This window comes from Melanerpes formicivorus, unplaced genomic scaffold, assembly GCF_026170545.1.
Source record: "Melanerpes formicivorus ecotype bairdi unplaced genomic scaffold, bMelFor1.0.p_v2 SCAF_5, whole genome shotgun sequence".
In the NCBI taxonomy this organism is placed as follows: Eukaryota; Metazoa; Chordata; class Aves; order Piciformes; family Picidae; genus Melanerpes; species Melanerpes formicivorus.
In genome coordinates, this window is record NW_027142357.1 from 12,495,035 (window position 1) to 12,512,149 (window position 17,115).

At 42.2% G+C, this 17,115-nt stretch overlaps 1 protein-coding gene across 1 annotated transcript in view; it reads right to left on the reverse strand.

The window, feature by feature from the left end:
- Positions 1 to 17,115, reverse strand: part of NDUFA10 (NADH:ubiquinone oxidoreductase subunit A10) — a 43,729-nt gene that overhangs the window by 7,895 nt on the left and 18,719 nt on the right. The window contains exons 8-9 of the mRNA XM_068138160.1: positions 15,510 to 15,595; positions 7,527 to 7,635 (exon numbers count right to left, since the gene is read on the reverse strand). Of these exons, the coding sequence (XP_067994261.1) occupies positions 7,527 to 7,635; positions 15,510 to 15,595 (195 nt within the window). The remainder of the gene's footprint in view (positions 1 to 7,526; positions 7,636 to 15,509; positions 15,596 to 17,115) is intronic.

The following is a 17,115-nucleotide window of genomic DNA, read 5'->3' on the forward strand; positions in this document are numbered from 1 at the left end:
TACTAACTGTAGGTTGACTTTTCTAACTGGACAGGTAAAACACAAAATGCATCTTAAAATGGCTTTCCTTATGTTAGATTTCTGAAGGTAACAGCAAGTTTTGGCAATGCCAGTTCCATACCAAAAAGCCCCAGAGCATTTCTTTCTCAGCAGAAGAATGCTATTGGGAAACAAGAAAGCTGGTACGCTAATGTCATCCCAACCAAAACTGTACCACCACAGTTAAACACCTCCAACTGACACTACTTCCCAGTTTAATACCCATGAAAATATTACCCCAAGAAGCTGGAGCAAAAAGCAAGGAGATTGAGAAATAGAGTAAATTCTTATTTTTAACAGATTTGCCAAAACCTTTTCCTATTCTAAAGCATGATTCTTTGATATAAGATATGACAATGAAACTGTCCTCTGAGGGTTGGATTTATTTTATTTTAATTAAAGTTTCCTAGGAGATACAGAAGAGTGGAGTGGGAGCAGTTCACCTGCAATTTTTCTCCCTTTCACTTAATCATTAACAAAAGATTCTTCTTCCAAGCTTTAGTTCCTTTAATTATTTTTTTTTAATTTAATAGATATCTACCCTGGGGATCACATCCCTACATGGGGATGGGATTAAGAGAAGGGTTTGGGACAGGGAGGATATGCTGCCAATCACAGAATGTTAGAGGCTGTTTGAGGACCTCAAATGATCATCTAGTCCAATCCCCTTACCACAGCAGGATCACCCATACCAGATCACACAAAAACACATACAGGCGGGTTTTGAGTATCTCCAGAGAGGGAGACTCCACAACCCCCTTGGGCAGCCTGTTCCAGTGTTCTGTTACCCTCACACTGAAAAATTTTTTCTTCATGTTTCCATGAAACTTCCTATGCCTCAAATTCCACTCATTGCCCCCTGCTCCCAAGTGAAAAAGTGTTTTTACTCACAGGGGTCAGTGGCAGAGTTAACATTGGAACGTATTATTTTCATGCCTTTTGATTTACATAGGTGCCCACTGCCTGGGACAGCATGGCCTGTCATCTAAAACTGAACAGACACAACCACTAAGAACAAGATTTGAGATAGTCCCATGGTCTCTTAGTTTCCTCCTTCCCTGCATCTGGGATAGATATCCCTTGCCAGCTGCCCATGACATTTTTCATAGGGAGTAGGGTAGAAAATATGTGTTTCTAAAGCAGCAGAGGGGCTGCTTTCATGCTCTCTCCATACATGCAATACTGGTGAGAGTAAAGGAGTGGAAAGGTGGGAAGAGAAGATCACATGCCTGTTCCCACTCCCTTCCAGGTATCCTTCAGGAAAAACATCATTCCTAGGTTTTAGCTGTTCTTCAGGTTCTGGTGTTCCCAATATTTAGCCAGGCAACATCTTGTTTTAGAAAGGGCCAAAAATATTTTGCAGAGATAAAGGGAAAAAAAATAATAACCTAAGCCTCTCTTAATTTATTGTGTGTCTGCTTTCATTCCTTCCTGGATCCAAGAGCAGACAGGGAGACACAGCTGGGCATAACAGCTGTCAAATACCTCCATTAAAATAAGAATTAGGAAGGGAGACCTTGATCCTAAAAAAATTAAAACTTCATCAAGCCAAGAAAAAATGCCAGAAGAGAAAACAACAGCCACTACAGCAACAATGACAAACAAAAAGGTATCTTAAACTCCTTGCTTCTGCAGAGGCTAGAGCAACACGAAGGGCAGTTCCTGGCTTAGATAAGGCTTATTGCTACAGTTGCACTTTATATGCATGCATGGGCAGTGTCCTTCGTACATACAAGCAGAATTGGTCAAATGGGTATTTTTAGAAGCCTGAAATGCAGAATCTGCAATCAAAGGCCAAGATATTAAGGACCTCACCACCTAAGTATCACCACATTAAACTTCAGTGCTTAATTTTGACAGAAACATTCCCTGCTGTTGAGCCAGACTCCTGAATGCTCAAGTATTTCTTTCGTAATTCAGGGCATTTTAAATGAAGGATTTGTGTGTAAGGCAGGAGTGTTCAGCACATTCATAGGAGAGGGAAAGCTAAAGGATTTCCTAATCCCCCATTTGCCAGCAGTTATCCTGAGCCCTTTACAACCACAACTGCCACAAATTGTCAGGACTGCACTTCGCAAGCAAATTGAGCCATGTCATACCTGGAGAAAAGTCTTCCCTTAATGTTCTCCCTTTTGGGCTCATTATGATCTTAACATCGCAATTGTAACGTTCTTCCTAGGTCATGAGGCTGAGAGTTGACTACTTTTGCAAGCTCACCTTCCCATCACTCAAAAGCTCACTGTGTTATAGCTATTTCCCTGCAACCACCTAAATAGCTGGAGGCACATCACACACTTGAGGATTTCCCCTCCCAAGGTTGTATCCTTATGAAAATGAGGGAAATGAAGAGCCTAGGGGGAAAACATGGGATGCCCCACCCCTCCAATCTGTTGCCTTTTCTCCAGTTGCTGCTACAGAAGAGGACTGCCAGCCACACACCCAGGTCCTGAGGCAGAAGAGCTGGATACCAAAATACAGCTTGACAAGGCAGCTGAGCTGGTGCAGCTGCTGTGGGAAAGGCAGCCACTCCACCCCAGAAACACGCTGCTGCTACTTCTCTTCCATAGCTCCAGTATTCACCTAGCTCCAGCAACCCATTCAGTTTTGTAATCTAGTGTACGAGTAGTCCACGAATAAGAAAGATAAATCCTTGCTATAGATGCAAGCTGAAGGGACCTGCCAGAGACACAGTTATAGGAGCCAGATTGCACCTGATAGCAGTAGCTGGGTCTTTGACTAGCTCAAGCTTTCCTTTCCTCATGGTCAGCATTCCCACATTCCAAAAGCAGTCTTCCGCCAAGGCAAGAGTGTGGGTAAAATAAAATGAGAGCCTTGTCTTACCTTTCAGTAGCATATTTATTTGCTTTCTTGAGTTAAATGTTAGGCAGAACATTCTGAGGAACTAGTTTTGTCTCTGCTTAACATGGAGCTGCACTGACATGGGTGAACACAGCAGAATCATGACCACTGCCAAGTAAGCTTCTGTTTTCCTCATGTGGTGCAAAAGTGCAGAGTTTCTCACCACAGAAAGCGACACCACACAATGGTTCAGAGGAAGACAATGAGAACTATCAAAGAAAGGAACCAAGGGATGGAAGCTGGAGTATGCCAGCATCAGCAACAGTCAGTACATGGAGGGGAAAAGCAAAAGGGTGAAGAAGAGAAGAGAAGCATGAGGTTCATGATTTCATTGCAAGAGCAAAAGGGCACTTCAGACTGAAAGATGACAACTAAAACTCATGTAAGAAAGCCTTACACACAAGCACATGCACTCACTAGAGCTGGAGCTCATATTGGGATAGGAAGTGTCTTTGAAGGTAGTTCAAGAGAGTAGAATAAATTCTTCAGAGAATTCATCATACATTGTCTGCTTCAAGAGTAAGGAACATATCCCCAACCTCCTTTTGTCTGATTGTGTGAGGCTAACAAAAGATACACCACTTCCATATGGGATTTGCCTTAGTACAAAAGGCACTTCTAGGTGCCTAGGCTTGTATTGTCTGAAAAAGAACCTCTGTGCTCAAGCATTTGGTCATTTTCTTTAATATACACACCAGCACATACACTTAAAGAATCTCAGAAAGCTATAAAGAGGAGGGGATACTCCTCCCACTGCACAATTTTATCCCTCTGAAAAGATGGAAAAAACCCAACCAAGTCTTAAAGCACTAGATGCCAGCCACAGTTTTTAGCCACATGCTAGTAAAAAAATAGCCCTTTTCTCCTTCAGTATTTCTTAGACTTGTGTTTAAATATGTTGGGGCAAGCTGAGGATCATTCACCAGATGTAACACAGGTTACAGAGGTGAGTGAGCAGGACAGCACAAACGCAGTCTGTTGGGGCTGATGACAAGAGAAAGGAGACTACACTTTAACCATTTTGCTTTGACCTGTTCTAGTGGAGGTATTCTCCATTCCACTGGCAAAGTGAACACCAGCAAGGACTGGACTCCAGGGTCTGGTACATTTTGTGATAAGCAAGCCTAATAGTTGGGTTTTTTTGGTATTTTTAAGCAGGAAGTTTCCATAAATTAAATGCTGATCATTTCCCTATGATCTGCAATGAAGGGAGAGGTGGCAAAGAGTATTTGCAGGTTCTCCTGCTTCGCTTTCAGAATTAAAGACATAGGTGATGACTTGAGCATAAATCTTATGACAGCTGCACCTTTATACATATAGCAAAGAACATGCACGTAGAAGCAGCCTTTTTCTCACCAGCCCTAGGAGATTCAGCAGGACTTGCCAACATCATTTAGGAGTGTGAAGCACATCAGCACATTATTGAAGTACACTGATTCTATTAAACAGAACCATTTGTTTTTGTCTTCTCTGCAAACACATCTGCCTAAGTGCTCCAGCTTCACAAACAGCACATGGAGTTTGGAGCATTATCTGTGGGGACTGTGTGAGGTTGGAAGAGAGCAGAGAGATATAGCAGTTAAGAAAAAGAGAGTAGTCAAGTCTTTACTAGTCTGACAGTTCCTAAAATAATGTTGCTTCACTTAAGAATGAACATGCTTATCTCTGATCTACATAACTTGACTAAAAGGTTACTTTTCCCTTGCCAGAAAAGCATCTTTAGAAGTTTATGAATGTCTGAACAGAATGGCTGATCCTCATCAGACGACTTTACAGTAAGAGAAGGAGGCAGAAAGCCACCTCCCTTATGTGAAAAGAATGCTTACAGAAGTAGTTTAGAGGATATACATATGCCCCCAAGTTTCTAGTATCAGAGCTCTATGTGGCTACCTTGTTACTCTGCAGAACGACAGGCACTACTAAAATATTGGGCTCTGTAGAGTATTTCCTCCTCCTCCTTTCTCAGTTGCTTCTGACTAATGAATATTTTGCACAAAGCCCAGCTTCTGCCTGGAGTTTGCAAATCCCTGAAAACCACCATTATTAGGCAGCATGAATTGTGTGCATGCAACTCTGAAAAGCACAGCAGCTAGCTGCTTATTGGTACGACCAAGGATTTGTGACTAGTTAGAGGACTGCTGAGGAAAAAATTCCCCTATGCAAATCATTGTATTTATGTGGTAAACATCAGTACACTAACTTTAAAGGCACATAATTCCCACAAGGAAAAGTTCTGTAATTATACCATAATTAAGTCTTTACTTACAAGTCATGTGAGCCTAAAATTTTTATGTCCTCATCATGCATGTGGTAGCCCAGCTGCAACCATGGCTGTATAGACATGGGCAAGGTAATGGCTTACAGTTCCCTCATGCGACCCAGAAAACTTGTAGTCAACATTCAGGTATCTGTAAGTTTATCTGCTTTTTCTGCCTGCACTGATTGGTCTCATGCTGTATCCCCTATGAATGTAAGCCTTGCCTAACTAAGAAATTCACATCTTCATTTGCTAAACAAATTCTGATGGAAAAAACACAGATCTTCAAAGCTTCAACACAAAGAATTTAATTCTTAGAAGATAAAACAATGGGTGGGGCTGGCTTTGTGCTTCCCCTTCCAGCAGCTTACAGGAAGCCAGAAAACTCAGCATCTTTTGTATTGTGCACCATCCCTATAGACCTCTGCTCCATTCCTGAAGGATTACAAGAATCCAGAAGAAAGAAAGTAGCTAATATTGCCTGAATGTAACAGGTTTCATGAAATATGCAACTTTTCCTTATTCCAAAGAACACTGTCCATTTCCAGAGTACTGATCAAGAAAAAAACCACATGGCTGTGGAATGGGAGAGAGATTTTGGCAATGTTTTTTTTTTTTTTTTTTGCACTAACAGTACTCAGCTTCTGCTGTCAACTAACTGGCATTGAGCAGAGCAACTGAAGAGCCCAGTTTTCCTTCCCAGGTATCCATATTCCCACTCCTAAGTACCCTCTGCAAGGCAAATCACAATTTTTCCTGGAAGCCATTTGATGAGCCAGGGCATTGTCAGTTTCTTGCCAGCACAAAGAGGAATGTGCTGCTGTACAGCTAGAGAGGGAAGGCTTTCAGAAGTATTACCCCTGGTTCTCAGCATGCAGCTCTGAGGTCACATCTAGCTGTGTGTCAGGCAGCCTCAGTAATTCCCAGCTCTACTGCAAAGTGACATTTCAGCCAAAAAAACCTTATCATCTTCAAGAAGAAAGGCACTGTCAGTCCAGATGGATGTTGCATGCTGGCAACAAGTCATTTCAGAAGGATCTGCTGCATATGTGCTGCACAAGCACAGACATCTCTTGGAGTGAACGACTCCAAAAATCCTTAGGCTGAGCTTGAAGTTTTGGACTTAAAAAATGTGATCCAAAGGAGCACAAAATTCTGATAGGAATTCTTCACATGGACCAGAGAGCTTTCAAACCTGGTAGATGGTCTCAAGTACCACCAAGATGCTTCCTGTTGCTTCAATCTTTAGCTCTCTTTTACAAGCCAGAAAGACATCTCAAATGAGGCAGAACAGCATGAACCCAGAAGCCTCTCCACTGCATAGCTAGCTAAGGAGGAACAAATTATGTTGAATATTCACAGGGACTTCTGAACTCACTAGTCCAGAAAAAAAAACATTTGAAGTTCAGCATTCTCAAACAAGTCCACAAACCTGTGTCCTGCATTTTAATTTCAGTAAGAGACTGTATACTAACAGGTCCAGAAAAATGATGGTGGTTTTGCTATGAAAATCATGGTTTACAACAATTTATACAGACAGACCCTTCTTTGTCTTCAGTGAGTGTTTGAAAATGTTGGCAGTAAAGATTTCAATCCAATTTGAAAATATACCATCATCTGAAACTGCAGTTTGCCCAATCAGTGTTAATTGTCATCAGCTCCACAGTTCACAAAATTTACAATACCTGGTCCTTCAGAAAAAAATCTGCATGATGCAAGAGGACCTCATGCCAGCTAAATAACAATAAGTGGTAGGGCAAAGTGCGAAGTCAACTGGAAGCCGTTGTCTCCAGAACCAGAAAGGCAAGCAGCTAATTAAAACATTGTGTGGGAGCCCGCATGAGGTGTAAGAGAGCGCTGGGCCACAACAGGCTTTGGATGTGTGCCCACATACAGAAACACACTATTTAAAGCAACAACAGTTTTGAGAAGCAATGTAACATTCAAACCTCCTCAGCCTACTCCAGAAAAAAACACCCCTTCCCTCAGTGTTTTATAAGCAGTCTCCTTTATAGGAGCCACCATGGGTTTCCAATTTTCTTGTTTGACTCAAAGGATTATTTTAGATTTCAGAGGTCAAAGACTAAGCAGGGCAGGAGAAACAAAAACAAACAGAAAACACTTATCCTTTAGTCCACATCTAAAGATCAAGAAAGAAAATCAGCTTACGAAACAAACCATTTGCTTCATTATTCCTCGTGGGGAAGCTAGACTTCAAAAAAGGTGGGAACCTGGGCAAAATCCAGAACTTACTCTGAGGAATGTGTATCCTCGTGCATGAGATAGACACTCTGGCTATGCACAGGACAGTTATGAAGGCACTTCCACTGCCTGGCTGTCACACAGCCCCAGCCCTTCCAGCGGTACTTACCGAACGATATTCGTAGTAAGTTTTATCATGTTCAATGCCTCCAATTGTGATTTCTGGAATGAAGCGAGGGATGGACACAGGATCCAGCACTTGACGTTTGTCCTGAACACTGAGGAGAAAGAAAGAAGGAAAAGAAAGACAAAGGAACAGTTAGTCCACAGGCTGCCCCAAAGAGAGCAACAGCAATTCTGAGTTTGACCAAGCACTGAAGAGCTACTTCCCCGGTAAACACTACTTCCACAGGTCTGGGCTATTTTGCAGCTATTGTGAATACACAGTTGTTCTCCTCACACAATTCTTTTCCTCCCCTTGCCTCCACTTGCTTCTGCTCCAACTTCTCCCTGCTTTTCCATTCCCACTCCAAGTTCTTCCTCCCTGGAGATGCTCTGTCATTCCCAAAAGCCTTCTCCACAAGCCACCTCTAGCACTTTGCTTTCCTATGCAAGCAGGGTAAACCCAGTGGTTTTACTGACTCCCACAACTATCTTGTTATACCAACTTCATTTAATTGCCTGCTGCTTTGTTAGTTTTCACAAATGAACCCTCACAAGAATTAAAGTAAGGTGGTAGTGCTCTTCCCTGAATTCCCATCCTAAATGGACGGGCACTGAGGCAATCACAATGTTTGGAAGCAAGCAGTGCCTCTAGCATCCTGCCTGAGAGATGGAATGACAAATACCAGGATCCACCAAAATTCCATGCTGCACAGCACCAGCACTGTCAAATACCCCACATTTAAAATGTCTCAGAAACTGCTAGAAAGCCACCTTCTGCACTCTGGTATTATATACAGACCAACAGTGCCACCTACACGTATTTGGGGAAAAATATATCCATTTGTAGTTAACAGTGACCAAACTTACATTAACACTGGAAACTCTGCAAATTGGGATGTTCTCAGTTAATTGCATTTCTTTTAAAATATCTAGATATACAAAGCATGTGCCCTGAGCAAAGCAGTTAATCTCCTTTAAGCAATTAATTCTTTTCCCTAAATGACAAATTTTGGGACCTTACTTCATAGCACTGAATAATTTCTGCAGGTAAACTAGTCTGCTAATGTGTCCTGACATGCACACTCTAAATTATCCCAGTACAGACAAATTAGTAAGGAAATGCAATAACTGAGTAAAAGTGGAGCTGGGAGAAGGCAAGGATAAATGTCCTTTTACAAGACCAGGACGAGCACCAAAAATGCTTCCTACAAACTACTACATTATCTGTCTTCATGTACACTAAATGTATATTTTGCATGCTGGAAACTGGGAAAAGGAGCCCTCCTTTGCCTCCTCACCAACACAGCAGGATTTCTTCTCATAACATGCTAGCACTAGCCCTCTTGTGGGCCAGTCCTAGCCCTCCCACTCCAGGACAGCCTGGAATAACCAAGCTGGGATGGAATAGCTTGCCCCAAATGGTGGTATGATAATGCAACCAGGTTTATTTTTGAATCTTGGTATACCTTAAGAAGAGGACCTTCACATCTGCTAAGTCTCCTCTCTGGAGGTTCTGTTGAGAAGGGATTGGCTCTACTACTCACTGCTAATTAACCCACAACTAGAAAAGGCAAAAACAACCCAGACAAAACCACAACAAACCAACCCCCAAAAAAACCCCAAAGAGAGGCCCTGGCAAAAAGCAGGCCTTCAGATAGCAGCTCTTCACTCCTTAAGTACAGCTCATCCTGCAGCTCCCACTGAAATGGGAGAGTCCGCACTCTGACAAGTAGCAGCAGATGTTCTGGACCTTACAAGTCTGCAGGAGAGAGCAGATAATATTAGTCCAGGCATATGTGAAGTATAATTTGCCACGCAAACTGTGTCCAGTAGTTAACCCATCTGCAGTCAATCCGTTCCTTCGTGAATCTCAGCCAAATGGCAACAGCAGAGAACAATTCCCAGGCACGACTTGTTTTAGTTAGTGGCCAAGATGGAAAACCTGCTGCTCTTAAATCATCTTTGCTCTCACAACTCCTGCCTCCAAAGAAACCACTGCACAGCAACAACAAAACAAAAAGGCAAGTTTAATGCTACCAAAGATGGCTTCTCCAGCTTCAGCTCCGCACCTTCAGAAAAAAACAAACTATGAATGCTAACTAAAAGCACCACCCAAAGCCACCTGCCACAACGTCTTTAACCACAAAACTGCATTTGCTTGCCAGAACTAATTCACTGCTCAGCAGGAAGCATTTAAATGCACCTTTTATGTTCCCTTAGTACTCGCTCTCCTCCAGCACAAAATTATCACTATTTACTATTTTCTGGCACTCCACCATATTTTCTTGAAGCAGCTTTCATCATGCAGTAGCACAGCTTTCCCCAAGCGTGCTTTACCTACCCATAAGATTATGTGACACTTCAACTTAACTGAGAGCATGCAAGTGGCTGTGTGGTCCTAAAACTGCAAGAACTTAAGATTTCAACTCATTAAGATGCAACCATCCATAACCCCATCAGCTAGAGCTCTTCTCACAGCTACACAGGAATCACACTTCCAACTATACTACAGCAAGGGGCCGATAATCTCTGCTCCCAGGGCACCTTTTACACGTGCTCTGTCCAGCATGACATGCATGAGCACGTACTGAGGAACTGGGACATTCATGCCTCTTTCTGGAGGAGGAAATACTTTTCCCCTTAGATTCAGTTCACAGAATCACAAAATGCAAGGCAGGAAGAGACTCCATGGATCATCTGGTCCAACCAGCAAGGGGACACATTTTTTCAGGGAATCTGCAGAAGCCTGATGATACACAAGTAACTTGGCTTCCACCCCCCACCTACTGTATAAAACAAAGCCTTAAGATTGCCTACCACAGTGAACATGATAAAGTCCTATGAACATATTTGCTAAAGGTGTAAAGTAGGGTAGAGTAAGTAGATTGTTTGGAAAAAAACCCACAAAGAAGCCAACCAAATGAAAACCCAGTTTGCATAGTCTGAGCCATGATTTCTCAACAAATCATGCTGGCACAGCCACAAAAGCTGAAGTGACATGATAATACACAGTATTAGAAAACAATGCTTCTTACCTAGAAGCACTCACTTGCCTAAGAGGCTTAGAACCAGCAACACAAAAGCGTATCAAGTTAAATTATGCACTTGCAAGATGAAAGTAACTTGAGAACAAGCAGTTGGAACCCACCAGAAAACAGAGCATTTTGTCACTTGCCTTGAAATCAACACATATGAGTGGACCTGCAATTGTTTCAGACACTCATGATTTCGCCCATGCCTGTAAGAGGGGAAAGGAGAAATGCTCCTGATTCATACCATGGCCACAGAGCTGAGTGGGAGAGATGGTTTCTGCATCCAACTCCTAACTGTACTGACCTCCTCTACTCCTGTGCTCATTCAGCGGGTATACAGCACAGCTGTAAGCTGTCCCCCCACACCATGTACCCTTCCTTGCCTGTCATTTTTTCCTCAACCAATTCCCTCCAGAACTTAGCAAGGGCAGGGCAATGACATACAGACCTCCTTCTGGCCAAGGCAGAACAAGAATACCATGGCCAAGGTGAAACATGGCCACTCCCTTGGTGAGCAAACAGCCATCATCAGCACCAAGAAAGGACAAAGAGTTTGCCAAGAAAGGCAGGTCTGCAAGAGAAGGTGAGAAGGTGCACCAACGGCCCTTGAAATCTATAAAAAGCCACTGTAAAGAGGAAGTTACAAAGAACTGCTTCACGCAAAGCAAGAGAGCAGGTGCTAAAGGAAGCAGTTTTTAATAGTGCCAGAAGTTTTAAATGGAAGAGTTTGTGATTTTTGGAATCTTCCTGACAAAAAGGTTTAAAACCAATACACCTCCTGGAAGCATTTCCAGCCCTGCTGTTTGAAATAGGACAAGTGTTCACACATGGACCTTTCTTCCCTTTGCTAAGCATGCTCAACTACACTGTGAAGGTAATCACAGAGCTGAAGGGTTGCTCTCATCCATTCAACTCCAGTGCTTCTTGCTGCAACATTTCATCTAACCAGAGCAAAAGCTACAGAAAGGAACAAGGGGTTAGCAATAGCTCCAAGGTGGTAAACAAACATTCAGAGAAGTTAGGAATGACCAGTTACTACACCTACAAGGTACTTGTAGCAACTTCAAAGCATCTGATGTCCCATCAAATGCAACACTGGAGGATTGACTACACAGGGTTTGTGGCACATTGAGTTATTAATGAAAAAAATTGAACAGATGAGAGTAGCAAACTGTTTCATGGCTAGATTAAATGGAAATAGATCCCCTCTTCATCAGGCTAAACAGAATGCCAGTATCTTTTTTTTTTTTTTTTAAACATGAAATCAGTGGTAGCTTTAGAAAGCCAACAATTTGCCCATACAAAGTATGTTCTGCTCTAGCAAATTATGAAGGAACTGCTGGAATGATTTAACTAGAGACCTGTCTGATGAAACAAGTCAAATGCTGTAAGCTCCCCCACACCAGCTGATAAAGTAACACAGGCAACATAACACAAACTACAGCTCCTCCTTCCAATACATATTTTGCAGTGCATGTAGACAGTCATACAATTATACAGGGTAGGGCATGGATAAAACCACACTTGAGACAGTGCAGTGGCCACAGAGGAAATCCTTGAGACATTTGAAAAAGCCAACACAACACTTTCTGTTAGACTTGGCACTTGCAGAAGAGTAAAGCAGTGAAGAGTATCTTCTTGGAGATCTCTCCAGCTTCCAAACACAAGTATACACATTTTTAACCTTTTACCAAGACACACCTCAGCCCCACAATCACACTACTTACTCTTCATTAGGGCAAAGAAGAGAAGACTCTAGGGCAAGGCCAGGAGATAAAAGGTATCATTATGCAGCTGATTTTGTATGGGTGTGGCTCACTGGTTTGATTAGCTTGATTGCATTACCAAAGCAGTCAAAAGCCCTGCTGGGGTTTCTGTGCCTCAGACCCTATATATGTGCAATTAAAAAGTTACCCTCGCAGTTCCCTTTCCCCAGACATGCTGCTACAAGCTGAAAATTTAAAAGGCAAAACTGCCTACCCAGCCAAACCAGCACCAGAGTGGCGTGACCATCGCTGCGGTGCCCCGTCAGAGCATGCTGCCCCTGCAACAGCATCAGCTGAAATGGCCCAAATTAGAATGAGCGCAAAATGATGCGAGGTCAGTGAAGAAACTGATGGAAAAGCAGAGAAATACCTGCTGCAGCCTCCCAGAAACACCCACAAGGGGGCAGCATGTGCCAGCGTACAGAACAGGCAGCCCACCAGCAACATGATCAAACAATTCCAAACCTCTTCCCCAAAGGAAAAATTACTGTAGACATGGGACACTGTGGCTGGATACATACCACAAGCTCTTTTCTACTTGGGACGTTGGAAAAAGCGAAGAATGCATCAGCATTAACAACCATGAACTGCCACCTGAGTTTGGCATTTGATGCTTTGGGATGCAATTCCGACCCCGAAGACAAGCAGCTGACTCCCTGCACTGTTTGTTTTGTCCTTCCACAACTGTCCTGTTTGGCACCAGCCCTGACATTTATATAAGTGAGGTTTGTTAAAGCTGTGACAGGAGACTCATGTCTGTCCTGCACTTCTGGAGTTAGCATGAGAAAAGATTATGTCCAAACCTACATGTTTTTACTAAAAGTTATAAAGGTGCTCTACCCAGCCTGCTCAACATGATTTCCCTCATTGAGCTGAGCAAGGCACAGAATGGTTTAGGTTGGAAGGGACCTTGAGGAGCCATCTAGTTCCAGCCTCGCTGCCATGGACAGTGACACCTTCCTCAAGAACAGGTTGCACAAGGCCTCAAACACCTCCAGGAAGGGTACATCCATGACCTCCCTGGACAACCTGTTCCAGTGTCTCAGCAACATCCCAGTAAAGACATCCAAATATGAATGCTACCTGAACAATGCTGTTCTGAAGGCAAAGGGAACAGCAAAACTCAAAACATAAGAACATTTAAATCAGCAGCTTGTTGCACTGCAAGATCTTAAAACAGCTGACCTCTGTCAACAGAAGAAATCATTTCATATTACCTACAATGCCAAAAGCCTTGTGGAGCCCTTAACAATGCAATTTATTCCCTTTCTACAGTGACAAAGTAGAATTTTCATATAACAATATACTGCTCCTTAATTCTATGCTTTCTTTCGACTGCCTCCTACACTCTGCAATTAACGAGCCTTTCTTAATAACTGTACCAGTGTGAAGCTATAGGAAAACAAGTAACTGTTTTCTTTCAAAGAAAAACTGATATTGATAGTTTAGCAGGCTTAAAGTTACCAGGTGCTGTTCTTCAATTACTACACAAGGAAACCACTTCTCAGATATTTCAAGGGCACCCAAATCATAACTTATTTCTTAGATGCCACCCAACGCTGCTCTTCTGTGATGCATCTTCACCCCCTGATAGAAAGGCTGTAGAAAAGGAGCATCATCTCTCATTTTAGGAACATTTGAAGTAACAGCACAAAAATGTAAAAGGCAAAAGAATATCAGAAACCTGTAAGAATGTTTAACTAACTCCTCCAATGCTTGTCACAATAAAGGTAGAAATTCAAGGGCAGCCATTCAATTTCAAAGATGTTTCTATTAACTCAAAGTAACCAGAAATAGGGAAAGAACATAATTCTCAAATTTTGTTTAAAAAGGAACAGCAACTACCCTGCACTTCCTATCTGCACCTTCAGTCTAACGATCTAGCAAAATGAGAGGTCTGTCTCACTTTAGTGCAAGGTTATCTCTGTTTATAGTCTTACAAGCATAGATTTATTCTTTACACAGGGTTATGCGGAGAACCTTTTGTTCATCAACATGACTTCAGAGTCGTACTCTTCATACTTCATCTGTAAGTGTTGCTACAGCATCTGTAACATGGCTTGGGTCAACATATTCGGAGTTTAGAAGGCTACCTCTTTTCAGTACTGCAATGAGGACACATGCAGGCCCACCAGTAGTACTCCACAGCTGAACTGGAGGACAGATCATCATGGAGTACTTGCAAAGCATTTTAGTTCACTATTTGAGTCTGATCTTTTCACAAAGAACTAAACAGATAAGGACCTTTAACCGAAAAAAAGACCCCAAAACAAACAAATCCCCAAAATCCAATCCTTAAGCTGTACCACTTTACAATCCCCCTTGCTATTATAGAGAACAAACAACAGAACTGCAATAATTAATTCTATGATTCATTCCAGTTTTCTTTACTGAAAGAATGGTCAGGCATTGGAACAGGATGCCCAGGGAAGTGGCAGAGTCACCTTCCCTGGAGATGTTAAAAAATGTGGAGATGTGGCCCTTCAGGACATGGTTGGCAGTGTTGGGTTGACAGTTGGACTAGATGATCTTGGAGGTCTTTTCCAATCTTAATGATTCTATGAATTAGAATTAAAGTTTCTATTTAGAGTTATTTACTGGGAGTCAGGGGAAAGGAGTAAATAAGGATTTATTGACCAGCAGACAGGATAAGAAGTCAGCCTGGTTCTAGAAATTAAAAACCAAAACACAACACACTCTAAACACAGCCAATCTAAGCAGCATCACACACAAAACTTGCTACAAGCTCTGTCAATGAGTTTTGTTGAAGGATGTCATGCTGCCAGGACAGAAGAGAAACCACCACGCCAACTGCATAAATGCTGGTTTAAAGTAAAATGCTTTTTTCTTTTATTACCCAGGAAAAGAAGCACTCACAAAAAATACCTCTCTAAGGGCCACAGGTCACAGCACTTAGGAAATGCCTGGAGAGATCTTGTGCTTCATTAATGGAATGGAATCTGTTAGTCTAGAGTTTCTCATCTAATCAATTATCAGCAGCAGCAAAATGCCACACCGTATTACAGTGCCAAGCACCAGCATTACAAAAGCCTACTACTGCTGCTGACTTCTGATAGAACAACAAGTCAGAGTGCAAATACAAATGTACCTTGAAAACCTCAAGGCTTTAACCATATTCTCAGATCTGATGCTAAGTAATGTTCAGTTACTGGAAGACATCACACTTACTAGAGTCTCAAATGATGGAAAGAAACATCATCCTGCTCCGGCCATGGCCCCTTGTCAAACTTCAGGTACTCAATGTCTTCAATTACCTGGAATCAGAAGACAAAAAACAGTCTGATCAGAACATCCAAAACAAAACCAAAAAAACCCACAATGGACACAGTCTGCAAATCAATGAAATAATCAAAATGGGTTATTGAACAATCACCCAGTAAAAAGGCCTCGCTGCTAAAACTGTTAGCAATGCAAATATTTAGAGGTAACATCTCTCCCTCACATTTCTGGAGGTCATGGGCCTGCTATTGGCACTGGGCAGACCCACAGGGGCCAGCCCCAAAGTCCTTCACGCTTTCAGCCTTGGTGAGCAGAAGACGGCAGGTAATAACCTGGCTGAGAGATGCCTTATTTGCAAATTCTTCTCTGCTCCAAGACACTCTTCAACCTACTACTGAAGTTCAAAGGAAGCAAAGAAACTACAATCCCATCTAAGGCAGAACAAGGACAAAATGGAACCAAGTCTAAATTTAACCCCATTTTGTTGCAAACAAAAGTATCAAGCTACATAGGAAGCCTGTTGATTTGCTGGATTGGTTTGTTCCAAAAAGGATCAGTTATGCACAGTGAGGAGAAGTTGCAGTCCTCTTGGTGTTGCTCTGTGAGGTTTATATCACAGAAACTGATGCATGTTTCAGTCTAAAAGACTCAAAACACTTGAAGCAGTCGCCCTGAGAGAAGTCCAAAGGCTCATCATTTCATCAGGCAACCAACACATGCATGCAGAGCAGCTACCTACACAAGCACAGACCCCAAGCAGAAAGGTAAAACTCACAGCTGAGCACCCAGAACCATTCAAACCAGTAACATCAGCTCAGCTGATTATTTCCTCAGCATCCCCAAACTTACCAGTCCCACATTTGAGCTTCATTTACAGCCTGGCTTCACCAGAAAACAGATATTTGCTGGTCCAATAGGTAATTGCTTAACACAAGCCTGAGCTTATCATTCATGACTGACTAGACCTGAAGGAAACCTGAAGTAGCGGCAGAAATATGCACTTACGGTACATGATGAAGTGGATATAGTACCTTGAAGCAAGCTGGAGTGAAGTGGATTGTTACCACTCCAAACATCACTTTTTTAGGGGCCTTTCCCAGAAGTAAAGGATAAAGCTGTGAGGTCAGGAACAAAATCCTGTCGATACACTCTCGGTCCACTGACAACAAGTAGGCAGGCCATCAGTGACACCATGAGGAACAGAATGGTAAATGAAAAATACTTCTGTTCCTTACTGTACATTAAATTCCCTATAATTATTCCCTGCAATCACAGTAAACACTAAATCCCATCTACTACCACTTAAAAAGCAGTAACAAATGTTAATTACAAAGCAGTTTCAACTACAAAGGTCCACTCTGTTACCAGTATTATGGTGTTTTTATGACAAGAAATAATGGCTTATAGATATGACTGCATGGTCATATCCTTCAGGCATATATATTTAAAACTGATTTTGCTGATCAGGACTCTAAACATCTTTGGATGATACCACCAAAGCATGTAAAACTTCAAGCAAGTTTAGATGCACTTTATTTTTATGTCTGAAAGAGGC